This window comes from Neolamprologus brichardi, chromosome 14, assembly GCF_056152115.1.
Source record: "Neolamprologus brichardi isolate AB-2024 chromosome 14, ASM5615211v1, whole genome shotgun sequence".
Classification (NCBI taxonomy): domain Eukaryota; kingdom Metazoa; phylum Chordata; class Actinopteri; order Cichliformes; family Cichlidae; genus Neolamprologus; species Neolamprologus brichardi.
In genome coordinates, this window is record NC_142117.1 from 3,016,675 (window position 1) to 3,044,417 (window position 27,743).

At 41.7% G+C, this 27,743-nt stretch overlaps 1 protein-coding gene and 1 pseudogene across 1 annotated transcript in view; one reads left to right on the forward strand and one right to left on the reverse strand.

Annotated features, from left to right (window-relative positions):
- LOC102791002 (sickle tail protein homolog) overlaps positions 1 to 27,743 on the forward strand; it is a 100,889-nt gene that overhangs the window by 62,549 nt on the left and 10,597 nt on the right. Inside the window, exons 12-20 of the mRNA XM_087850631.1 lie at positions 1,563 to 1,738; positions 6,493 to 6,629; positions 9,684 to 9,831; positions 9,904 to 10,222; positions 11,746 to 11,865; positions 14,834 to 15,107; positions 16,011 to 16,106; positions 18,425 to 18,629; positions 18,720 to 18,804. Coding sequence (XP_087706757.1) covers positions 1,563 to 1,738; positions 6,493 to 6,629; positions 9,684 to 9,831; positions 9,904 to 10,222; positions 11,746 to 11,865; positions 14,834 to 15,107; positions 16,011 to 16,106; positions 18,425 to 18,629; positions 18,720 to 18,804 — 1,560 coding nt within the window. The remainder of the gene's footprint in view (positions 1 to 1,562; positions 1,739 to 6,492; positions 6,630 to 9,683; positions 9,832 to 9,903; positions 10,223 to 11,745; positions 11,866 to 14,833; positions 15,108 to 16,010; positions 16,107 to 18,424; positions 18,630 to 18,719; positions 18,805 to 27,743) is intronic.
- Positions 25,855 to 26,765, reverse strand: LOC148098746 (uncharacterized; annotated as a pseudogene).

The window sequence follows — 27,743 nt, forward strand, 5'->3', positions numbered from 1 at the left end:
GTGTGTGTGAGAGCTAAAATTTCAGTTGTGCGTGTGAGAGCGTTTCAGTTGTGTGTGTGAGAGCGTTTCAGTTGTGTGTGTGAGAGCGTTTCAGTAGTGTGTGTGAGAGCGTTTCAGTAGTGTGTGTGAGAGCTAAAATTTCAGTAGTGTGTGTGAGAGCTAAAATTTCAGTAGTGTGTGTGAGAGCGTTTCAGTAGTGTGTGTGAGAGCGTTTCAGTAGTGTGTGTGAGAGCGTTTCAGTTGTGTGTGTGAGAGCGTTTCAGTAGTGTGTGTGAGAGCGTTTCAGTTGTGTGTGTGAGAGCGTTTCAGTAGTGTGTGTGAGAGCGTTTCAGTAGTGTGTGTGAGAGCTAAAATTTCAGTAGTGTGTGTGAGAGCGTTTCAGTAGTGTGTGTGAGAGCGTTTCAGTAGTGTGTGTGAGAGCTAAAATTTCAGTAGTGTGTGTGAGAGCGTTTCACTACTGTGTGTGAGAGCGTTTCAGTAGTGTGTGTGAGAGCGTTTCAGTACTGTGTGTGAGAGCGTTTCAGTAGTGTGTGTGAGAGCGTTTCAGTAATAATGTCCCTTACGGCACCTCATACTGCCAAAGGGAAGCATGTGTAATGTAAACCGAATTGGTCCTAGCACGGAGCCCTGTGGAACTCCATCATTAATACCTACAGAATGCTCTAATTGCTATAATAAAATATTATGGTCAACAGTATCAAACTGTTAAGTGGGTGGGATTACACCAGGGATCAGCTCTGAGCCCCTTCTTGTTCGCAGTGCAGGTGGACAGGCTGATAGATGAGTTTAGACAGAGTCTCTGTGGACTATGATGTTTACAGATGACACTGTGATCTGTAGTGAGATCAGAGAGCAGTGGAAGAGAGCCTGGAGAGGTGGAGGTAGGCACTGGAGAGAACAGGAGTGTAAGAAGCAAGATAGAATATAATATATGTGTGAATACGAGGAAGACAGGTGTAACAATGAAGATGCAAGGAGTAGAGGTAGTCAGGGTTTAAATACCTGGAGGCAATCATCCAAAGCAACAGACACAAGAGAGCTGAAGAAGAGTGCAGCCAGGGTGGTGTGAGTGTCAGTGAGGATTTGTGATAGAAGGAAAGCAGCAAGACTGAAAGGGAAGGTTTATAGGATGGTAGTGAGACCTGCTGCGACTTGGCAATAATTTACTGCCACCTTAGGTTGGAGTAAAAGTTAGAGATGTGCAAAGGAGGGGTAAACAACATATTGTGCAAAGAATTCTGAGTATGCAGCTGAACGGCAGGAGGACAAGGAGAAGACCTCGTGGATATAGTGAAGAAGGACATGCAGAGGGTAGGTGTCACAGTGGAGGATGCGTGTGATGGCTGGATAGTGAGATCGAGGTCAATTATCACTCGTTGTGATACCTAAAGAGAGCAGTCAGAAGATCTTATGCTGGGCCTTGCTGCAACACCTCAGTTCATCATTTGCCTAAAACAAGCTATTATAGATTAAGTGTTATGTTGAAATGGTCATATTACCAATATTTGCTCTGAAAACCCCAAAACGTTTTCCTGATTCCTGACTTGCTGGATGTTTTTCAGCTATCAAACCAAGAGACTGTGAGTTCTACACTGCAGATGGCAGGCCACGAGCTAGTGGCGTTGATGTGTGATCGGCTGGCTCAATTTGAGGAGGCAGCGTTCAGGCAGAGAGCTGAACTGGAAGAGGAGAGGACCCTCTACCTCGCTGAAGAGGAGAGGATACTCACACAGCTTAGGTAAGAATATGAATTTAAGAATTCAAGAATTTTTTAAAAATACTAATCTTTTGAAGGAGTAGCCATGAAGCACACTGTGCTTGTCATCATATTGTAATGGTCTGTTATGACAGACCTGCTGTCAGAGGCCACAAGAAGATCATTTGTAACCTTCACTAATGCTGTTTCTGTGCTGTGATGATTTCTGAAACCTGAGTTAACTTTTCAAATAAATTGTTCCTCTGCAGATGATCAGTTAGCTGTTTCACAACTTTCTCTTTCAAGAATTTCTGAGATAAAGAGAAGGCTTGAAACTGACTTAAAATTAACTAATTCAATTTAATTCAATTTTATTTATATAGCGCCAAATCACAACAAAAGTCGCCTCAAGGCGCTTCATAGATACAGAGAAAAACCCAACAATCATATGACCCCCTATGAGCAGCACTTTGGCGACAGTGGGAAGGAAAAACTCCCTTTTAACAGGAAGAAACCTCCAACAGAACCAGGCTCAGGGAGGGGCGGGGCCATCTGCTGTGATTGGTTGGGGTGAGAGAAGGAAGACAGGATAAAGACATGCTGTGGAAGAGAGACAGAGGTTAATAACAGATATGATTCAATGCAGAGAGGTCTGTTAATACATAGTGAGTGAGAAAGGTGACTGGAAAGGAAAAACTCAATGCATCATGGGAATCCCTGGCAGCCTACATCTATTGCAGCATAACTAAGGGAGGATTCAGGGTCACCTGGTCCAGCCCTGGTGACCCTGAGACAGCTGGGTTTAACTAAGGGCTTTTAAAATGATCTAGTTTTTCCTCGATCATTGGCAAATAATAATGTTCTAGTTTTACGAAGGCCTTTTTAAAATAAAGAAACAAGCAGTTTTTGCAGCCTATATGAAAATCTGTTAACTGCTGCAAGGCCTGCATCTGTGAGTTATGTGAGCTCTTTGTGAGCCATAGGATCCATCCAGGGATGTAACGCTATTAATAACTAAGGACACCCAACACGTTCTCACTTCCAAAGCGTAACATTTTACGCTAGGTGACAAATCGTCAACATATTACGTTTTCGGCTACCCACCACGTTCCTAAATGAAAAAATGAGGAAATATGAGAACCGTATGGACTCTATCTACACATGTTCGCTCTTTTTCTTTATTTAACATCATTAAAGTCATGGTTAAGATCAGGAAAAAGGTTATGGTTAGGGCTAGGGATAAGGTTAGGTTTAGGGCTGGAATACAGGGCTGGAACGTTTATTACCGCGGGAGCGTCATTGCACTGGATTTCGGCCATAACCCACCGCGTACCATAAGAACGCCGAAGGTCTCCTTTCGCGTTCCTCAGGAACACCGCGGGACGTGACAAAACGTCGGCATGTTACGCCTCGGGAGTGAGAACGGGCTCCAACACCCCATGAATCAGTAGCTTGTAGAACCACATTTCACAGCATTAACTTGTAGAAATGTTCCCCTCTCTTTAAAGCATTGTTTAAGTTTGGTCTATGCTCAGCTGTTTGAATGGCCCGCCACAGCATTTCAGTCAGGTTGAGGTCTGCACTTTGGACCACTGCAGCACCTTGATTGTTTTCTTTTTCAGCCATTATTATAGATGATAAGCTCTTGTAGATTTCCATATTGTCTTGTTGATGACCAAGTTTGATCCAAGCTTTGGCTTGGCCTCACATTTGACTCTAGAATACTGAACAGGTGAACAGATGAGTTCATAGTGAACTTGGTAACGGCAAGATGCCCGAATTTTCATCCCTCCACCACCGTTCTGACGGTTGGTGTTAGGTGTTTGTGCTGCTATGCTGTATTAGGGGTTTTTTTCCAAACGTTATGCTGTGCATTATGGATAAACATCACTTTGGTGTCATATCTCTAAAGGAAATTGCTCTGGCAGTCTTGTGGTTTGTTCAGATGCCATTTTGCAATCCTAAGCATCGATATCTTGGTGGTTTTAATCCAAGCAAGTGAGGAGTGGATCTAATGGAGAAACTGAGATACAAACTTAACATTATGTTCAATTGAAATTTATCTAATGCAGTTTTACAATGAAACTTGAAACTAGCAACTGAAACCATAAACGTATCAGCAAAGTATTTGTTGAGGTCATAACTGCTGCTGAAGGTTTCCCATCGATTTCTTTTTGCAACCAAAGGAATCATCCCTGATGTGACTCAACATCACTGTTGGCCGACAGAGCCCCCCCCACTCCCAGTTGTTACATCCCCCAGGAGGATGTCTCTTCTCCCTACCAACCCTTTGTTTTGTCTAGGCTCCACCTCCTCTGTCCTGATTGGATGCTGCGCAGAGTCTGGCTAATTGGTAATCAGCAGAGCACTACTTAAGGCCTGTGTAGCTGTGCTTCTGTGCCCTCTGGCCATTTTGGTTGCCATACCTGAGCAGGCTTGCATGCCTTTGTAACTTGTATGAGCATTGTTGTTTTCATGTTTGGACTGCTTGTAGCGGAGAGCTGCCTTTTGCTTTTTTGCTGTTTTCTCCTGTTAATGTGTTGTTAGGTAGGTTATGGTTATAGGTTGTATATTTTGTTTCTTTGGAGTTAGGTAAGTTTCTTTTATTTCTACATCAGGGATGTTTTGTTTGTTATGCTGGCCTTGGCTCTCCCTGACGTTACACCTCAGTCTGAACCCAAATCCCATCACCAGCATTAAATAAACCTTCTAAAATTACCATCTTGGCTCCTCCTTCTCTATCCACCTTTATGTTCGTCCCTTCAACCCCCTAGACTAGCCAGGGGATGTAACACAGCGAAAGCTTCTATTGCAACTCCAAAAGTCCTACCTTTGTTTGAGCCCACGTCGAGTCCAACCTTGTTTAGATCTGTTCCCTTCCAGCTGTTATGTAAACGAGTAGTTATGCGTCGTGTCTTTACATCAGACTGACCTAAATAGATGCTGATGTCAAGATTCCAGCTGTCCTCTTTCATTTAAAGTTAAAGCACTGACTGACCATGATTTAGTCCTTTCAACATTCACAGACGTGGTCTGACATCATGACCCTTTATAGCGTAAAATGCAGCTGAAGTCAAATCCTTAGTGGCATGCGTGGCGTGACATATCAACATTTGTAGGCCTAATGTTAAAAAGCAATTGTTAAAAATAGAGGAGTGGGGAGTGATTTGATTTGGTATGGCATGGTCTTCCAAACACATAATTCATTCACATAATAACATGCTGCACATTAACTTCTTTTTTCAACGTACTCTGCTAACGTGGTTTGGCATTTATGAAGGTTCATGAGGAGGAGTTTCAGAATAACTGGGACACAGTTATGTTTCTCTATGCGAGTTCAAACACACGTTTAACCAGATACCAACATATCCAGCCAGCCTTCTCTCTTAAGCCCCGAGGTTCTTTCTGAGGTTCCTGCTCTGGGTATCAAAATAAAGCGAACACTTGGGAGACTTAGAGGAGATGTTACTATGTCAAAGTAGCCGAGGCTGGAACATAGAACAAAAGGAATACTTTTGTCCTTGCCTAATTTATTTTGGAATTTTGTTGCATATAACCATGTTGAAAATATGCTTCAGTAGACAATAAACTCCAGAAACCAATCAACATGAGTTTAAGACCACCTGAAAAATGGCCAAAAATCATATTTTGCATGGTTGGATCTTAACAAGATTCCAAGTAGAGCTTCAACATGCAACAAGAAGAAATGTGAGTGAGACAAAACGTTTTTGAACATGCAAATTATTGAAAACAGCACTTAAACTGAAACAGTCAAAAGTTTACGATTACACGCCTTTAAAAGGCCAAATCTGTGGCAAAAATGTGGATTCATTGTCATTTTCTGTCAGGTAGTCACGCTGTCATGACTCTCAAAGGCAACGTGAACGTGGTCGAGTTGTTGAACTGCATAAGCAGGGTCTCTCACGTCATCGCTGCTGATGTGGGACGCAGTGAGACAGTCATTCCTGCCAGTTGGTCTGCGCAGCCTTTAACCACAGCCATAAAGCTTTGGGTGAAGATAAACACGTTTGCTTTCTGTCGCTGTCACATCTACACAACACTTAATGTAGAAAGGGACAGACTGAAGGTCTCCAGGTCCCGTTGTGCAAACATGGACCAGGCTGTTATATCAAAACAGTCCTGTAGTTGGAGGAGAGCACCATCTAGCCATGTTTTAACCCTGGATGGGTCTGTTTGCTGCAGGGGGAGTAGGCAGGGATGAGGACCAGTGAGAGGTGGTCAGATGGGGGTGTTGTGTCACTCTGTAGACCTGCTTGATGTTGCTCACTTAGCTCTGGTTATTATATTATGTATATTTATGTGCATAGTGTCTATGCATTTATTGCTCCAACCCTTGAGGTTAGAGGCTGACTGCATATGTACTTTTACTTGTAAGCTGTGCAATGAAATTGAAGTTCAATCTAATCTAATCTTGCAGCACCCGAGCTTTTATATATACATCACTTCTGATGATGGTTTATGTGTGTTTATGTTGTCAGACTGCTCTATCTAGTAACGTGCATTCAAAGTCAGAACATTCCAGTCACGTGAACGTTTCATATAGCGGACTTTTAGGTGCAGCAGTTTTCAAGTTATTCACAAAAAGAATTAACGTAATAATCACTGATCTGGATCTCTAGTATCTTTATATGAGGGCCACACACAGGACCAGTGACTGTGACTCCTTAAATCTGCTCTTTGCTGCCATCTTGTTTCTACAGCAGGCCATCACACAGTTGACTCTGCTGCCCGTGACTGTTAATGCCATATGTTTCTGTCTTCTGTGTTCTTTGCAGTGAACTGGAGGACTATGTGGACCATTTGCAAAGAAGCTCCATTACCGGTTCAAGCCAGCTGAGTGTAACTCTGAGAGATGTAGAGGAAGGAGCGATGAGCCTGCGGGGGGTCGGGGAAACTCTGGCCATTCTCAAAGGTTAGTGGGTTTAGGGCAGGGGTCAGCGACCTGCACTTTCATCCTTATACTGCGGCTCTGCGTGGCGTGGGAAAATAAGTTATATTTAATTGAGGTGTACTTTATTTTTGTTCTTTTTAAAATTGTAGTTCAAATTGGAAGATTATTGTGATCTTGAAATATTAAAATTAAATTATATTTTATTTTAAACAAGCGTCACGCTTGCAGAAGCCGGAGAAAAGTGAGAAAAGACAAATATCTGAGAAAATAGAATAATTAATGATACCTGGGCAGATTCATTCTGGCCTACCAGTATGTCCAGTTTGTGGAGAGAGACTGGCTAACAATAAAAGCTTACATGTCGCAAGACATTTCCAAACTAAACACACAACCTTTGCTGAAAAATATCCAGAGGGAGAGGAGAGAACTGATGCGGAAGGATGAAATCGGCAAATTCAACTATATATGCAGATTTTGTGACCACGCATGGGAAGCCGCACCACCACAGGATGATTGAGATGATACCACTGAAATGCCAGACACTGGAGAAGGACGTCTGTGAAGCTGTGCTTGATTGTTTAAGAGCTAAAGAAATAGAAACAACCCACCTGGTGTCAGTGGCTACTGATGGGGCGCCATGATTGATTGGTGTGCACGGGGGCTTCTTGGCATTGCTGCAGAAGTCACTGGATAGAAAGCTGCTGACATTTCACTGCATCCTGCACCAACAGACATTGTGCGCGCAAACCTTTCCTCCAGAATGCACAGAGGTCATGAGTGTTGTCATTCAGAGATGCAGAGCACGTACTCTGATCTCCTCATGTATAACAGAGTCCTGCTGTCCAGAGGAGAGGTGCTGAAACGCTTTGGTGCACGTCTGGAAGAGGTGAAAACTTTCATGAGCAGCAAAGGGCTCGCCTCACCCGAGCTGGAACAGCCAGAGTGGCTGGAAAGGCTGCACTTCACGGTGGACATGATAGCAAACCTGAACAAGCTGAATACAAGAGGAGGCACAGCGCTACACATGCTGGAGGAGGTGTCAGGGTTTGAGCGCAAGCCGCCAGTTTTAGTCAGAGATTTACAGAGAGGCTCACTGTCTCACTTCCCCTCTTTAAGAGAGTTTAAACAAGGTAATAAATGCAGAATATTTGCAGTCTGCAATCATCACGGTGCAAGCATCGTTTTGGAAAACAATTCTAAGAGTTCGGAGAGGAAAAAACACATTCTCTTTCCCCATCACTCCACTGACCATCGATCCCTCCCTGTTAAATGGGACTGCATTTGCAGGTGTAAGTCAACCTGATCTGCAGCTGGCTGACAAAGCTGACGAAGATATGTGGGTGTACGAATTCAAACGCTTGACAGAGGGTCGAGATGTTGCCCATCAGAAGGCCACTCTTGTTCAGGATCACAGATGGAGTGATGTTGACACCCTTTGAAGACCGGACAAACATGGAATTTCATCCCCGACACCTAACTGAAGAAATATGCATTTGGAGTCCTGTCGATCTTCGGATCCACGTATATATGTTCTCCACAAACACCGCTCACACCTCACAGACGACAGCTTACAGTCGCTGTGAGCAAATGTTCAGGAACATTAACCAGGTAAAATAAATATTTATGCTGATATTTTGCAGACATTAATTTTTAATTGTTTAGTGACATAGACCTTTTTTTTCTATTATATTTTATAAATTCTGGTCATTTCTGGGCGGAGCTACACGCTCCTAAAGCCCAAAGGCGATATAAAAATGACATTTTTGTGACATTTTTTGTTTGCTACATGGATGATTTAAGTTCAGCTTTTTAATTCATTTGAAAAAAACTTTCAAGCCGACGAGTTTCGTTTTTGTTATTATTGATTTATCTTCAAAATGTGTTCATTACATAAGTGAAATGTTGTCATGATCCTGGGTCTTTTGACCCAGCGTTTTAAGTTTGAGTTTATTTTGTTCATTAGGTTATCTAAGTTCATTTGTTTATTAGATTCCCCTTGTGTATCCAACCCCTGTTAAGTCTCCCTTGTCCTTCATGTGCTTCATGTCTGTGTTTCTTATGTTGTCATGTTTGCGTTTCATTATGTTTCCCATTTTATTTTGAAAGAGGTCCTGTGTTCCTGCATTTTGTTTTACTCTTCCCCTGTGGCGTTGTTATGTTCATGTTGTGTCTACTGTGCCTTTCTGTTCCATGTTTCAGGTCCCTATGTTCTGTCTCCCCAGTCTGTTAAGTTTACATGTCTTGAGTTGCGTCAGTGTGTTTCCTGTTTTACTTTCACAGTCTGTCCTATGTTAATGTTTCTAGTTTTGCTTCCCTTGTCTCGTCCTGCCTAATTACTCCCAGCTGTGCTCTCCTCCTGTGGCTCATTCCTCCTCGTTATCGCTCAGTGTATTTAAGCCCCATGTTTCTCTTTGTCAGTGTTGCGTCCTCCCTCATTGCTGTGTGATTTTTCCCTGTGGCGCCTTGTGCTTTAGTTTTCCCAGTTTAGTTTTGTATTGTTTTTCTTGTCCCACTCCACGCCAGCAATAAAGCTGTGTTTTTTGAGTTTACTTTTTGTCTCTGCGAGTTTGCGTTTGGGTCCTACTCTTGCCTGCACACAGCCGTATTGTGACAAATGTAACTTTCTCTGTTGCGCCTCATGGATTTCAAAAGCAACACACTTTTATACAAGTGCAAAGATGAAAAAACAATAACAGTGTTATCTTCATTTAAGATGTTTAAAAAGTGTTGGCGGCTCCCAGTATTTTCTTTTCCATGGAAACCGCGTCCAAATGGCTCTTGGGTGTTAAAGGTTGCCGACACCTGGTTTAGGGTAACTCAGTGAAAGGTTGAACCAAATCATATCATTTTATTGGCCCACATGTAATAGGTGCATTAGATCTGTATTTTGATATATGAATGGTTTGGTCATGTAATGTTCTAATAAATATTATAGTGATTTTAATAGTTAATTAATTAAAAACTCAAAAAATTCTGGGAGTTATTGAAACAATGAAATAAATAATCAACTTGATATGTCGTGTAGATTTTGGTAGTGTACTCAGATAGTTCCCTTCCATGTTTGATATCTTCCAGGTGAGTTTCCAGAGCTGCAGATGAAGATGCGCTTGGTGTTGAGGCAGGAGGTCGAGGCAATGCGTTTCCTGAAGGAGGCGCCTCTGAAGATGGACTCCATGTTAAAGAGGGTCAAAGCCCTGACGGACACCCTCAGCTCTCTCCGCAGGTACTCAGTACTTTCACTCAGAGTTAAAACTGCTCAAGAAAACGCTCTTGAAAATGCTCCTGTTTTCACCAGGTGTGTGTCAGAGTCGGTCCCGTCACCCAGATCAGCCCAGTTTGAGCCGGTAGAAGCTGTTGAACTGGGCAACGGACCAGTAAAGACCCAGAGTCTTCAGAACTCCCCAAAACCCCAACCTCGGGCCTCAGTCAGGCTGCCTCAGCTCACTCCTCCTCTCTCTGGGAGCCAGGCTGAGACCAGGTTGGTGGGCTTGCCGTCTCCGATTGTGGCCCACGGAACGAAGAGCACAGCACCTTCTGTGGTCCAGACCTCCCAACATTCCCCCAGTCTCCCTCTGAAACCCATCCCCGGACGGCACTCACCCACTGTGGCAAAGGTACCATATGGATAATAGTTCTTGGGCTGAATAACTGATCACTTCCACCTCTTCTTAAAGTCATTAAAGAACTCTTTAAGAGTTATTTTTACTGATGGCATCAAGGTGGCTTTCATATGAATTGTACAATCTTGGGATTAATATTGTTATAGCAAGTTGATCACAAACTAGGCCACCGTTAAAAAAAAACAACATAAAATTCAATGAGATAGTAAGACGAGTAAAACAGAGCCATAAAATGATCTATAACATATACAACATACCTCGCTGGCTGACTCATGCTTATAGGCAGAAATGAGCACTTTACAGATACTTTTAAGAAACTTTAACTTCCGCTGACTCAAGTTGCCCTCTCCTGCTTCAACTTGCCACGTTCATACTTCAACATGGGCGTGCATGTCACTCAGGTGCTCCAGCGGAAACAACATGCAGTACAATAGTTCCTACATGAGAATTTCCAAAATAAATGACCTGATGACCAGTGTTGGTCAAGTTACTTGAAAAAAGTAATCCAGTTACTTTACTGATTACTTATTTTCAAAAGTAATTAATTACTTAGTTACTTAATTACTTTTTAAAAACACGATTTACAACCTGAATAGGTGATAAAGCGATAGATCTTTCAGCCCAATTCTACTTTTTCTACATAATCATCATACAAAATGTAATCAAATGGAAAAGTCTCTTTTTAAAACTTGTTTTATTAGTTTTAATCTTTTAACTTTATGCATCAAGCAAACATTAAATTATATGCAACATGAAGAAATTTGTTTGATATTTAAACCTATTTTCTGCACATTCCAGCACATAATTTATTTATTTTTGTGTGTTTACACTCAGTCTTTCAAATAGATGCAAGTAAAACACAGCAGAAAATAAATAAAGTCAAAGACTAGCGGTCCTGTTGCTCTATTTTCACCTGTAAAGCAGGTGTGGGGTAGGCGGAGGTTTACCCTGGTGCAGGTGTGCAGCGGTCAGTGGAAGAATCCGCGAGTTTCTCTGTGAGTTTCCCATTACGTCGTAGCTACTCGGTGCTTGCTTGGAAGTTTAGGGGTTTTTTTCGCTGTAAAAAGAAGTTTTCTTCCCACGCACAACGGACACTAATGTTTTTGTCACTTTTTATGGAATCAAACTCAAAGTAAGGTCAGTACTTCCACGCTTTAAACGCTGCACGCTCATACTCTCTCTGCACTCGATATATGATCCATTGTTGATCTGCACACAGCTGTTGTCACGAACGTCGCACTCGCTTACGTCACTGTCATGAGACATTCTCGCAAAAAAATCACGGTTTTAGTAACGCAGTAACGCAGCGTTCCTACGGGAAAGTAACGGTAATCTAATTACCGTTTTTGCAAGTAACGCATTACTGCCCATCTCTGCTGATGACATATAAAATATGCATAGTGCAAAACAAAATACATTAACTAGAGGTACGGCAGTAACAACTGTAAAGCAGCAAAATGTGAGCAGCTTTTTTTGTCTGTGGTGGAGAATGTAAGACATGTTGTCATGTTGTGAAGGTGCATCCTCGCAGCAGAGAGGGCAGTCCCGCCCTGCAGAGGAGAACAGGTCTTCAGGAGTCTGACGAACTGGACCAACTTGCACTAACACCAGCAGAACACACCCACAGTGAGACCGTGGTAAGACACAAAAACACACAGGTTAGAGGTCAACACTAAACTCTTATTCACTTATAGATAAAGCTCTGGACAATAGTGTCACTTGGGCATCATTTATCATGTTATTGATTGAAAATGTTGCAGGAATCATTGTTGGCAGATCCCAAGGCTACTTCAGTTCTGTAAATTTAATAAAATCAAGAAATTTAAAATATATAAAGATGGGTTTCATCAGTTTTCACTCACATGAATGCTTTTTGACTTTCTGCCAAAGATCTGGCAAAGTTGAACCAAGCTGGACATAAAAATTTGAGATCCCAACTCAGCTGTGATATATCCCAGCTCTATTTATTATTACTATTATACTCTATTCTAGTATTTGTACTGACATTAGATTACACACAGGTGCTCTCTATTTAGTCATTAGCACTCATCAGGCAACGTCTATGGGCAACTGACTGCACTCAGACCAAAGGGGGCTGAATAATTACGCACACCCCACTTTGCAGTTATTTATTTGTAAAAAATGTTTGAATCATGTTTGATTTTTGTTCCACTTCTCACGTGTGCACCACTTTGTGTTGGTCTTTCACGTGGAATTCTAATAACATTGATTCATGTTTGTGGCTGTAATGTGACAAAATGTGGGACAGTTCAAGGGGGCCGAATACTTTTGCATCCACTGTACTGTCATCTCAGATCACTCCCCTGTCACATTAACCTAAATCATCTAAAATGCAACTAGACCGCAGCAAATATGGAGGCTTAACCCTCTATTGTTAAGCAAGAAGGATTTTCATGAATATTTAGAAACACAGATCTCTCTGTATTGATGGAAATGGCAACTCAGAAACTAAGCCTTTTGAATCAGCCAGAAGGAAGAGAAACCGGGCTAAGCTCCTTGACTTGGACAAACAAATTAAAGATTTGGATAAAGAGAAAGCCTAAACGCCATCCACTATGCTACATAAGAGAATACTGTCTTTAAAATATGAATATAATAATCTGCTCTCAGCAAAAATCAGTAAAATCTTTTTGTACACCAAGCAGATATACTTTGAGCTTTGAATTTAGTGAGATTTACCTGCATAAAACATTTGCTCAAACTCTAGTAGATAAAGTCCTCCCTCCCACCATTACAGAGGCAATTATAACTGTTATTTGTAAAATAGGTAGGAATGCTGGTTCTTATCGTCCCATCTCCTTGCTAAACCTGGATGGGAAAGTATTCTCTAAAGTACTTGCCAATAGATTAAGCCCCCTTTAGTACACCCAGATCAAACTGGATTTATACCCCAGAGAAATTCATCTTTTAATCTCAGGCTAATATTTAACATGATTTCCTCCACTGCCAGACCTAAAGAAGAGTTGGCAGGTTTGGCACTCGACGCTGAGAAGGCATTAGACCAGATTGAATGGCCCTATTTGTTCAAAATATTAGAAAGATTTAAATTGAGTAAGAAAGAAGTTGCTTTATGTCAATGCTCGCGTTCTTACCAACCAGCTTCTATCACCATCCTTTGGCTTACGCAGAGGGACAGAGCAGGGATGCCCCTCTCCCCACTGATATTTGCCTTGGCAATAGAGCCCCTTGCTGAAAGCATAAGCAAAGATCCAACTATTTTTGGTTGTAATACTGATACAACTGCTAATAAAATCTCACTCTATGCAGATGATGTGTTATTATATATCACCCAACCAGGAAAGACTATTCCTGCCATATTAGACAAAATTAAGTTCTTTGGGTCTTTCTCTGGATACAGGATCAATCTGCCTACATGTGAGCAACCCGTCATGGCTGCAAAACCTCCCATTCAGTATAGCTTATGCAAAGCTCACTTATCTGGGTATTCAGGTTACAAAAAGCAATTCCTCTCTATTAAAATCTAACTTCTCTCCCTTAATATCTGAGCTTCAGTCACGTATACAGTTCTGGAATACGCTTCCTATATCACTCATTGGCAGAGTTAATGCTATAAAGATGATAATTTTGCCTAAGTGGTTGTACTTATTTCACAATCTCCCTGTGTTCCTTCCTAAAACAGTTTTTAAAAACCTAAATTCACTCATCTTACCTTTTTAATGGGGCAATAAAACACAGAATTGCTGGGAAACATCTTTGCAGGGAGGGTTAGCGCTTCCGAATCTCTCGTTTTATTACTGGGCTTCGCATATAAAATTCATGACATACTGGTTAGTTGACAACGGCAACCCCCTCACATGGTTGCAACTGGAGCTGGAAGCTTGTCAGCCTTACTGTATAGAAGCTATACTGCTGTCTCCTCTGCCTATTGATAAGTCTATATATGATGGCAATGTGGTAATACATAGCTCCATACATATTCTTAAGCAGATTAAAATACACTTTAATTTGAAGTCCCTATCCCCTATTACACCTATTGCAGGGAATCCATCTTTTAAACCGTCTATTCCAGACAACACATTTAGACTTAAGCAGGTAGGCCTTTGCACAATCAGGAATTGGATTTATGGCTTCTCATTATGACAAGCTAACTGGACAGCTGGGACTGGGGTTGTGGGCGTGTGGGGGGCTATTGTACCATGTTATGTTATGTTTTGTTATGCTATGTGATGTTAAAGTAAAAAAACAGAGCAACTATCTCATGCTGTAAATTCCATCGTCATACAGACATGTGAATTGCTCATCTGTTGCCGTCAGCATGTTCAAAGTTTTAGAGGTTTCTACACAAATCAGGGATAATCCAGAGTTCCAACCCACCTGACCCGCCTCGCCTCATCCAGGCTGTGTTATCCCCACTGTCATGATATCACAAGCACTGGCTTTTTCCCGTGTTGGGGGATATTTAGGTCGTATTTAGAAATCGTTTCCAATCTGTTTTAGAGCGATTGTTGTCAGTCTGGTTCAGACCACGATTGTCTGTCTAAACTGCATTCTTGTGGTATTTTTAAAAAAGCTCTCATTCAGTTTTGTGCCTAGTTTGAAACAAACGTTCACTGTTCTCCACAGACAACAGAGACACAAACTCAAGGGGGCAGCCTCAGTGGAAAAGCTCGCTGTATGAGTCAGTCCAGTCCCAGCCGAGTGAAACAGCCAGCCAACGTCAATTCTAGCCACACTCAACCTCCCAGCACCAGTATCGGCTTTAACCAGGTCCTACAAGAGGTCCAGGCCAGCGTAGTGGAGTCTGTCCCTAGTTTGGATACGTCAGAAGTCAGAGTGAACGATTCTGCCTCACAACATGCAGCTCGACAGATCACACCTCTGACCCTGACACTGCAAGGTAGAGTCCCTCAATGCTTCTCATGCAGTTTGTTTTTTGCTTTTTTGTTGTTGGTTTTATTTTGGGGGGGGGGGGGGTTTGCGCCGGTCCTGTCCAGCACTCTAACAATCAGAATTATTGTCTGTAGGCACAAAAAATGCCCAACAGATTTATTTTCCCAAGTGGATCAATACGGCTTTTGCTATACTTGATTATCACAGTTTATTCGATCTTTATTATTGATGTATTTATTTTTTTACTTTTAAGTTATTATAATCATGGACATTACTGGGAGACGGGAAAGAGAAAGACAAAGAAAAGAAAAGTTGGAAAGAGACTCAACAGAAAGAGAGGGAAAGAAAAAGACAGGAGACGAGAGCCAGAGAGAAACGAGACTAAAAATCTGTTTGATCGCTGCTGAAAAACAAAAAACAAGCAAAAAGAGAACAACACAGTAACAGTACATAATAAATATTGAATGTTACTGACCGGCACACAAGACTGACAACGCACAATATGTTTAGAGGCAGCAGCCAACCAAGATAGTGTGTGTCTGTGAGGGAGGGGCTAGAGCTCCCCCGCTGACCTATTGTTATTATAACCCTTCAAATTTGAAGAAACTGTTTTGGGGGTTTTTGCCAATCAGCACTGTATAGTGTCATAAATATGTTAAGGCACGCATGAAACCCTTTGTTATTGTGTTTAAATTCAACAGTTCTTAACTTTTCACTTCAGATATTTTTGTATTTGACCACGGGACTCGTGTCTGGCTGCCCAAAACAATATGAAACATTATGGCTTCAATAATCAGTCTAATGTTGAACTATAATAACTTTCACAGTATTACCACTAAAATAATGGTAAAGTGGTAGTGTGATTGTGACCAGCTAATACTGATACTTTGTGTTTGTGCTAAAATCTCAGGGGAGGATCAGGCACTTGTGTTTGCCACCCAGCAAGACACACCTTCCAAACAAAGTGATCAAGGGGACTGCACTGATTTGAAACCCCCAAACACAGGTATGACTTATACAGCTCTTTTCATTCTTATCAAGGTCATTTACACTGCTCAAAAAAGTACTGATATGGATATATAATGTGTTAGAAACAAAAGGATGCTGCAGTGTTTGATGGAAATTAAAATAATCAATATAAAGAGGACTGAATTCAAAGACACCTCGAAAATCACAGTCAAAAAATGATTTGGCACACTTAGGCCTGCCACAAACGATTATTTTGATAGTCGACTGGTTACCGATTATTTTTGCGATTAGTCGACTAATCAGATCATCATCCATTGGACACGTACAGTTTATTGCACCAGCAGCATCTGCTGTTATATAACTATCATTAGCTTACAGCTTTAAGTGTTTAAGGTATGTGCTAACTAAAAATAAAGACAAGATTATCGTTTATTAAATTTTAATGAAATTTGCAGATTGTTTCGGTGAAGTTTAATAAACTCCTTGCTATCTAAAATATAACAGGACACCGGAGTATATTCTCGAGCATCTCACACTTCTGATAATCAGCTGTCTGCTTGATGTTTATTCAGCTGTGTAAAAACTATAACTTTAATCTCAGCCAAACCGATTTACTCAGGAACAAATAAAATACTAAAAAAGCCAAACAACAACATTTTTAAGTTATCTAAGTGACTTATATATCATGTTTAACCTGAGTAGCGAAAGACGGCGGTGGGTTTGAAAACGATGTGCCGGGAGTCCGGTGTTCTCACGGCTCTAGTTAGCCTAGCCCCCTGCTAGCTATCGAGCTAGTGGCTAACAGACGTCTCCGAAAACGTCGGAGCGCTTTTGAAAATATGTGGTGTCTTGATAAACTGAGCAGATATTTGAGGTTTACACAGCTACATTCTTGCCTGAAAATATGTTAAATGTTTATTTTGTGACCCAGAAAGAATAATAAGAGTAATATTAAAACTAACTAGCTGCCGCCATTGTTGGAAACTGAGCTGGGCTGCGCTATGAATTCTGGGACACAGCTTCTTCTTCTTCGGGGTTTAACGGCAGCTGGCATCCTTGTACATGCAGTGCTGCCATCTTCTGTTTCAGTCCGTTATTACACTCTTAAATCCTACTACTTATTCCTGCGTCTTTTGGGATCTTACAAAGCTTCAAACGACGTGTCGACTATTAAATCAGTCGTCGACGATTTTGATAGTCGACGTAATCGTGACTAGTCGACTAATCGTGGCAGCCCTAGGCACACTAGTGCTAAAATGTCATTACAGCAACTCAAAATGGTACTCAATAGTTATTATGGTCCCCACATGCTTATATACATGATTGACAACGTTGGTGCTCCAAATGAGAAGACAGATGTTCTACAGGATTTAAGACAGGCAGGCACAGAGGCAGGTCAATCAATTCCTTCAAACTCAGGAACTGCCACCATACTCTTACATGAAGCTGGGCATTGTTGGGCACCATGAGGAACCCAGAAACCCCAGCACCAGCTCATGGTCTGACAATGGGTCCAAGGTTTTCATCCTGATGCTTGATGAAAGTCAGTCTTGCCTAGCCAGTAGAGGTCTGTGCGATATCCTCTTCAGACCACCACTGACCCACCAAAAAACTGGTCATGCTGAGCGATGTTACAGGCAGCATAACATTCTTCTTTGCTTCTCCCTGTGACCCTTTTGCATCTGTCACATGTGCACCTGACAACAGAGGTGCAGCTGCCAGTTATTATTCTTTTGAAAATGTCTGTCGGGCTCCACAGCGCTGGGCAATAAGCACACTAGCGAATGTCGGGGAAGTCATTTTGTAACTTTGTCAGCACTCATGCTATTCCTCCTTGCACAAGAGAGCAGATAACAGACCTTGCTGATGGGTTAAGGATTTTCGACGGGCCCCTCCTTCTCTCATCGGGTCACTGCCTGTCTCATGGAATCCCCTCCATGCTCTTGAGACTCTGCTGAAAGACACTCCTGGAGGAGTTGGACTACCTTTGTGACTTCTGTAGGGTCCAAGTATCACCTTGTGGCACCAGTAGGCACACTGACTCTAGCCCAATGCAAAACTCCTGAAACAACAGTCAGAAAAGATGAGGAGAGGAAAAATGTCAGTGGCTTCCACCTATAAAACCTTTCCTGTTTTGTCTCACAGTTGTCCATCTAGTACACATGTTGTTAATTTCATTAATTGTTCTTTTAAGTGAGCAGAGTAGCTTCTCAAAGCAGTTTCAAGATAATCTTGAATGGCATCATGATGAAACCAGGCTGATTAAACATTTCAAAATAGGCAGACATTAATCTACATATTTTTTTATTTATATGAAAGACAATTTATTAAATGACAGCATTGTGATGTGTTTAGCTCCAGCAGCAGTGTCACAGCTTCCTGCAGCCGCTTTGGACCTTCAGTCATCGGTTGGTCTTTCAGCTACCTCATCAGCTTCTCCTGGTGCCGAGTGCAGCAGCCGGCCACAGGTGGAAAAACCACGCCGCTCCAGCTTAGACAAGGAGATGAAGCACAGTCCAGACAGGGCAGGCAAGAGCCCTCCTCCTCCTCCTCCACGGAGGTCAGTTGATCACTGAGCATCAGGAAGGACTTTCTACTGGCTAAAATCACAATTCACCTAATATTTGTATTTGTTTTATTGTCTTCTCAGAATTCATGCTGTCACTTCAGGTCTCACAACAGGAAGGACAGGAGAGGTGGTCTTTGGAGCTAGGAAAGAGCCTGTTGGAGCCCAGGTTTGTTGTGCCTTCAGCTAAGACAGGTGTACCATGGACACGTCACCCTCCTGACATGAATAACTTTACACGCTAACTAGTGCCAAGTGGAAGTACATTATACATTTTCCCATAAAACTACTTTCTTAAAATACTGTCTTTTGTTTTTGAAATGTTTTACGTTATATAAAGAAGAGTCACAATAAAGAACAAGCTAGGAGAAAAGAATCAAAACAACTTGAACACTATTTTGTTGGATTCACTCATCCACTTTATTAAATTCAGGTGTTCCAATCACTTCCGTGGCCACAGCTATTTAGAATCAATCACCAAGCAGACTCGTGCAAAAGCACTACAAACATTTCTGAAGCTTTATATCACAAGTACAATGGAAAGTGTTGGATGCAGTGGGGTAAAGCATGCCACTGTACTCTTTTTTTTTTTTGACAACTTTATTTATGATTTTCCAATATGACCAAAGTACAGAAAAATACAAATCGAATCGCGATTACAAACACAGCCATTGTGAAACCAGTTGCGCCACACAGTGCAAACCAGTTGGATGCAGGAAAACGTGTAATCTATGGGCACAAACAAAAAAAACAAAACAACAACCCCCCAAAAAACAAAACAAACAAACAAAACAAAAAAAACCCAAAAACAAAACAAACAAACAAACAAAAAACAAAACAAACAAACAAAACAAAAAACAAAACAAACAAAACAAACAAACAAAACAAAAAAAACAAAAAAAACAAAACAAACAAAACAAAACAAACCCCCCCCAAAAAACAAAACAAACAAAACAAAACAAACCCCCCCCCCAAAAAAAACAAAACAAACAAACAAAACAAAAAACCCCAAAAAACAAAACAAACAAACAAAACAAAAAACCCAAAAAAACAAAACAAACAAACAAAACAAAAAACCCAAAAAACAAAACAAACAAACAAAACAAAAAACCCAAAACAAACAAAACAAAACAAAACCCCCCAAAAAACAAAACAAACAAAACAAAACAAAAAACCCCAAAAAACAAAACAAACAAACAAAACAAAACCCCCCAAAAAACAAAACAAACAAACAAAACAACCCCCCCAAAAAACAAAACAAACAAACAAAACAAACCCCCCCAAAAAAACAAAACAAACAAACAAAACAAAAACCCCCAAAAAACAAAACAAACAAACAAAACAAAACCCCCAAAAAAACAAAACAAACAAAAATAGAATAAATTAAATACATAAATAAAACGGGGGCTGCATTGTGCGCAGTTCTTTTTGGCTTGCTACAGATAGTAGGTGGCTTTAAAGAAAGAAAGAGAAAAAAAACAAACACAGATAAAAGCAGTATTACATCATACTTCAGTAAATGACAACTTCTCCACATATTCAACAAAGGATGACCAGGTTTTGTAGTATTTACTTTGAGACCCTCTCAAACTGTATCTCAGATGCTCTGTCTGCAAACACCTCGTCACCTCTCTCACCCACTGAACAAACACTGGTGGACCTGAATCCTTCCACTTAAGAAGAATTAGCCTGCGTGCCAGGAGAGATGAGAAAGCCACTGCATTCATTTGATAAGAAGTTATCCCGTGTTGGTTTGGGAGTACACCAAAGACTGCTGTGATCGGATTAGGATCAATTGTTTTCCCACACACATATGAAAGAGCTTTAAAAACTAATTCCCAGAACCGGTTCAAATCAGAGCAGGTCCAGAACATATGGCTCAAAGTGGCGGGTGATTGCTTGCACCTCGGACATCTATCATCAGAGGTATTGTATATTTTGGCTAGTTTAGCTTTGGTTAGGTACGCCCGGTGAAGAATTTTAAACTGTATTATACAATGCCGTATACAGATTGAGGATTCATGGATCCTGCTCACACTAAGGTCCCAAAGGTCATCTGGGATCTGGAGGTCCAGCTCCCAGGCGTTTCTGGCTGTGGACACAGAGTCTGCCTTCATATGCTGCAGTGTGCTATATATTTGAGAGATTTGGCCTCTAGCCATAGATCAAAATTGCAGACAGTCCTCAAGTGGACAGTCATTAGGTAGACTTGGATAAGAAGTGAAGTGTTTAACTGCAAAGCTACGCGCTTGTAAGTATCTAAAGAAGTGAGTCTTTGGAATTCCAAAATCTTTAGATAATGTTTCAAAGGAACATTTGAAACAAACAGATCAGAGAAGCAGATAATTCCTCTGCTGTACCAAACCTTGAACCCTGCATCGCTCTGAGCTGGTAAAAAAAGATGATTTGACGCAATAGGAGAGCAGACAAGTGACCGCCTCAGCCCGAAATGTCGTCGACACTGAAACCAGACATTGAGAGAGTTCTTAACCACAGGATTTTTAAAATTAACATTGCGACCGACTGGTAGACCTGAACACATTATTGCAACAGGGGATATGGTGAGATTACCGTCTAGCTCCATAGTGGACCAAGGCGGCCCTCTGCCCTCCCTAAAAGCCCGCATCCATGTGGATAGTTTCACAATATTGGCAGCCCAATAATAATACATAAAGTTTGGTAGGGCCAGGCCGCCTTCCGACTTAGAACACTGTAACAGGGATTTACGGATTCTTGGAACTTTTTTGTCCCAAATAAAAGATGATATGAGTCAGTCTAACTGGGTGAAAAAGGTTTTAGGAAGAAAAAGGGGTATCATCTGGAAGAGGTACATGAATCGAGGCAAGACTACCATTTTAATCGTGTTGACCCGCCCAGCAAGAGAGATGGGTAATACTGACCAGCGTGCCAAATCCGATTTTGTTTTCTCTAATGTTTAAAAAGATCCTGATAAGTGTCTGTGATTTGAATACCCAAACAGGTGAATGAGGAGTGTTCCAGTCTAAACTGAAAGGCTGAGTAGTCAGTAGCCTCCTTCACCAGACTGTTAACAGGGAACAGCGTGCTTTTAGCCAGGTTCAAACTGTAACCAGACAGGCGCCCAAAGGATCCAATGAGGTCCAGAACTGAAGGAATTGATGCCTCCGGATCTGTAATATACAGAAGGAGATCATCTGCATACAAGGAGCACTTATGAATAGTGATCCCCCTTATTCTGGGGTCCGTTCTCAATGCTGCTGCCAGCGGCTCTATTACCAGATTGAATAGCAGGGGGCTTAAGGGGCATCCCTGTCGGGTGCCTCTATGTAAGGAAAAGTATTCAGAAATAGTCTTATTGGTGCAGACTGAATACAGAGTCCTGATCCATGAAATAAAATTAGAACCGAAGCCAAATATTTTTCAAAACAGAGAACAGATATTGCTAATCCACGCAGTCAAAATCCTTCTCGGCATCCAGTGACACTATTATCTCGGGGTGATCAACAGAGTGGTCAGAATATAGGATATTTAACAGCCGTCTGATATTGAAATATGACTGCCATTTCACTATAAAGCCTGTTTGGTCCTCGTGTATAATAGAAGGTACTACCTCCTCAATACGAAGTGCAAGAGCTTTTGTGAGGATCTTATAATCCACATTCAGTAGACTAATGGGACGATAGGATCCACATTTTTGAGGGTCCTTGTCTTTTTTGAGTATTACAGAGACAGTGGCTTGGGACAGAGTTTGTGGCAACGTGCTTGTTGCCTGAATTTCTGAAAAAACATCAGACAGTAAAGAAACTAACTTGCCAGCAAAGCGTTTATAGAAATCACACGCACCACCTGACCGGAGTCTAACTGTATGTCGGGTATAGACTGAGCTGCGGCGGATTGACGAAGCTGATGTGAAAGATATCTACTTGCTTTTTCACCATGCTCGTATTTATGATGTCTTGATCTAAGTAGGAGCTTCTCAGTTTCTTTAATTGAGATGGTGTCAAATTCAGACTGCAGCAGTACCTTCTGCTTATATAGATAAGCGGTTGGACAGGTAGCATATTGTGTGTCAATGTTAGCTATGAGCTCTGTCAGCTCTCGGAGCGTCCGTTTCGCTTTTTATTCTTATGAGACGAAAAAGAAATAATTTGGCCCCGCAGATATGCTTTTAGCGACTCCCAAATTATAGATTTTGAAACATCTGGAGTGTTATTTGTTTCTAGAAAAAGCTTGATGTGGTGTTCAATGAACTTGCAAAACTCCTCATCTGACATTAATGCTGAGTCAAATTTCCAGAACCGCTGCCTTGCGCACACATTTGGAAATGCGATATCAACCTGCACTGGTGCATGGTCGGAAATTACAATTGCATGATATTTACACATGGTGACCCTAGGGATAATGATAAAATATCCAGAAGGAAATAATCAATCCTGGAATACGAATGATGCACAGGGGAGAAGAAATAAAGTATTTTGCTAAGGGCTCAGTGATACGCAGTGGATCTGAAAAGCCATCGTTTTGAAGAAATGTGTTCAGAACAGACACGGATCTGGAGGTCCCAGTAGACTGACGTGGCTTAGACCTGTCAAGGTTGGGATCGAATACCAGATTCAGATCCCCGCCCATAATCAGGTGATGCGTATTTAAGTCTGGCAGCAGACCAATTAGTCTTATAAAGAATTGTGGATTGTCCCAAGCAAGGTTATTATCGTTAATAAAACTAACGAAATAACGAAAACTAGAAGTGAAAAAACATTTTCGTTAACGGAAATAAAAATAAAAACAAAAAAAGGAAAACTAACTAAAACTATAATGAGTGTTCACAAAACGAACTAAAATTAACTGAATTTATAGCAAAAATGTGTTTAGTTTTCATTGATGTGTGCGTGTCATACAATAGTCAAGGGTGAAAATGAAGTTTAGTTTACAGATTTTTTTCTTGCTGTGTCTCATTATGCCAGCAGGTGGCAGTACGTTAGTCGAGTCGTCTGTGTTGCTGCTCCGTCCACGCGCAGAATCATGTCAGGAAAAGTCGGGAGCCAGAGTCCAATTTGGGATTACTTTGAATATGACTGTGTTTTGGATAAAGCAAGTGTCTTGTAGTGGAAAGAGACAAATTATGAGGGACATTTCTAAAGGGAAAAAAATCCCACAAACCTTAAAGTGCACTTGAAAAGCTCACACAAGAAGGCTAACCTAGCTTACCTTGAGAAGGTAAGGGAGCACACTCAACCCTCATCCCCAGAAAACAGAAGCTAACCCCAGGCAAGGCAGCGTGATGCATCCCGAGACAACAGGACGGGGATATCTACACAACTGTGTGAGTCAATTACCTTCAAAAAGTTTATCAATTCACTTGAACCAAAATTACGAACACCCGGTGCTGCGAGAGTTAATAGTCTCATTGGGGCCAAGATATACGTTTTATAGTTGCCTGGTATCAATGGTTGTTCATCTGCCTTTATTTATTTAAAGAACCCATAGGTGGGAATGTGAGTTGTCTGTCTCTGCGTGTTAGCCCTGCGACAGACAGGCGACCTGTCCAGGGTGCAGTATGGTAGCTGGAATAGCAACATACCCAAGGATGAGCAGAATGACTGATATGATGAAACTGGGATTTTGTTACACTTAATTATTGCAAACACGACTAAAACTATAACTGAAACTAATCAAAACTAAACTGAAACTAAGGATTTTCAAAAAAATAAAAACTAAACTAAACTAGCAAACAATTGGTAAAAACTAATTAAAACTGATATAAAATTGAAAATCTGAAGTCAAAACTAAATAAAAATAAAAACTAATGAAAATTGCAAAACTATTAAAACCCTGGTCCCAAGTTGGTGCATAAGTATTTACCAAGATAACTGGAGTGTTGTGGTGGCTGTAGCTCAGGTGGCAGAGCGGATCAGCCACTAACCAGAAGGTCGGTGGTTCGATCCCAGTCTGCATGCCAAATATCCTTGGGCAAGATACTAACCTCATGTTGCTCTCCGATGCATCGGAGTGTGAATGTGTATGAATGTTAGATACTTAAGCTTAGAAGTGCTTGTGTGATTGGGTGAATGAATTAGCTGTATAAAGCGCTCCGAGTGCTCGGACAGAGTAGATAAGTGCTATATAAGAACCAGTCCATTTACCATTTGTGGAGCTTACCAGTAACTATCAGAAAGTGACCATTCACTTCATCACCTCAAATGTAAAATGCATTCACATCGCATTTTACATTTGAGGGCTGAGTGAGGGAAGGGAAAATTTTTCCTGACAAGAATTCCTAACAATTCCTAACAAGAATGGCAACCCCCGCGATTTAGAGTTAAATCCAGAATGGTAGACCTGGGAAACCCAACTTTGTGTCAGCCTCTTGCTTTGCCTGGAACACAGATGTGTCTCCTGTAGAAAGACAATGTCCGGTTTGAAAATTGACAGATGAGTGAATATCCTTTTACGTTTTTTAAAATTATTTAGGCCTTTCACATTCCATGTAATAAATTTAGTAGGATCAGGTGTAGTTGCAGCACTGTTGGTTACATAGTTGGCCATATTCACACTTTCAAGACAATCATGACAGGCAAGCCGAACAATGATTTGGGGTAAGTATACACACAGAAATGCAGCCAACAAGAAAAAAAGAAATAAAAAAATAAAAAAATAAAAAAAACAAAAGAACAAAAGTAAAAACCCAGAGTAACTATAAACGTAACTCCCACAAATCGGGAGCAAACTACGCCCTCCCCCCCAAAGAGCTTATATCCCCCGCTCTTTTTCTTCTTTTCCCCAGTCAAGTCTGTCCCGTGCTTGGCAAATGAAAATAAAATAAACAATAAAAGCAAAGGTGAATCAAATAGACCAATACGGCAAGGCTGGGATGGTCCATTTGGTAAAGTAAATCCGTTGTGCATCTTTCTTTGCCTTTAGACAACAATTCTGATGGCAAAAGAACCAAACGGGACAGACAAAAACAAAACAAAACGAGCTTATATCCAACATGTCTCTTCACTCCCCAAAACAAAAGTTGCCCCTAGCAGGGAACGCCAACTATGACCCAGTTGTTAGACATCTGGCAGATTGGAAAGGCACACGTGACTTCTCTTGGTTGATTATTTCACTCAGTGATAAACAATTATTTGCAGACCTATTAAATTATGAAAGTAGCAAAAGTACAAACCTCTCTAAAGTGCAGTCTGAGTCAGTGAACAATAGAGAGTCAAAAAGCAACTGAGGCCGCACAGTCCACTCAGCCCGTGTCTTGATTCCCACACACAGCCAAGATGCGATTCTTGACGTAGTCTTTAGCAGCCGTCGGATTGGTGAATATTTCCTCACCAAGAGGAGAAGAAATCCTCAGCTTCTTCGCTGGGTACAGTATCCGGAGTCTCACACCTGACATCCGCGCAGTAGATCTTTAGCTTCTTTAAAGGCCCCCCGTCTCATCGCGACTGCAGATGGCAGGTCCGGGAAAATTAGGATTTTGACTCCATCATGCGTCAGGGTTTAACGCGGCCCTGCGAAGTACCTCCTCCTTTTCTTGAAAGTAATGAAATTTGACAATAAGTGCCTGGGTCTCTGGTCTCTCGCAGGGACGGGCTGGAGGCTGCGATGTGCCCGATCCAGTGTCGGAGCGGTATCCAGGGCCAAAACCTCCTTTAGTAGCTGGGCCACAGAGGTGACAGGGTGTGTCCCAGTCTCAAAGTGCTCCCTCACGACAAGTATTCGAATGTTGCATCCACGCTGTCTCCCTTCAAAATCTTCGGTGTTGTCCGAAAGAGCTGACACAACTTCTTTCAGATCGTGAACTTGCTTCTCCAAGTCCACAACCCGGTCCGAATACGTGTTTGCAGCTTCTTCCAGGCTAGTTTGCCGGCTATGGTGGTCAGTGCAGGTAGTAGCTAGAGCATCAATCTTAGCACAAAGTTCAGTCCGCACTTCATCTATTTGGTCAGAAACATTGCTTGGAAGCGAATCGATCAGCTCATTGAGAGCTTGGCACCTGGTCTCGACTTTTGCTTCCAGCGTAGAAATTTTGGCGACTGCATTCTTCTCCGAGTTAGCTATGGCAGCCATTAGCACGGCCGTGTCCGGGGGTGTAGCATTGCTATCAATTGCCTTGGCTCCATCAGTCTTTCTGGTGTTTTTGGACCCTGACATTGTTGCAAAGTTCCCTTGGGCGATGCACACATTTGCAGTGGTAACTCAGATGACGACCGATAACGCGTTAGTGCCCAATGTCACAGTTTTCATATGAAAAAATAGCGTATCCCCACAGAGCAACTCAGCCACGCGTCTTTACATGTCACTGCTCCTACGTCAACCCCCGCCACCACTGTACTCTTGAGCAGACGTGTTCTCTGGAGTGACAAATCACGCTTCTCCATCTGGCAATCCGATGGAGGAGCCTGGGTTTGGTGGTTTCCAGGAGAACAGTGTAAAGCTTGGTGAAGGGTTGTTTTTCAGGTGCTGGGCTAAATCCCTTAGTTCGCGTGACAGGAAGTCTTAATGCTTCAGCATACCAAGACATTTTCATCCTCCAAACTTGTGGGAACATCTTCCCGTTCAAACATGACTGCACACCAGTGCACAAAGCAACATCCATTAAGCCATGGCTGCAGAAGTTTGATGTGTGGCCTCACAGAATCCTGACCTCAACCCGATAGAACAGCTTTGGGATGAATTAGAGCGGAGACTTCTCATCCAACATCAGTGTCTGACCTCAGGGTAGTTTATAATGTAAGGTAAAGACTAAGCTAACACAAAGAAAACACATGTAACCCCAACAAGGAAGGAAAAACTCCAGTTTAACAGGAAGAAACCAGGCTCAGTGAAGGGCAACTAGCTGCCGCATCTGGTTGGGGTGAGAGAAAGGAGACAAGTCATAAAACCTGGAAGAGAGCCAGAGATTAATAATAACTCATAATTAAATGCAGTGTGAGTGAGAGAAGGAGAAATGCTCAGTGCATCATGGAAAGCCCACAGCAGCCTGAGTCTATTGTAGCATAACTAAGGGAGGATTCATCTGATCCAGCCTGAACTATAAGCTTTGTAAAGAAGGAAAGCCTTAAGCCTAGTCTTAAAAGCAGAGAGGGTGTCTGTCTTGGGTCTGTGCTTCCACAGGCCCCGCTGGTTTAG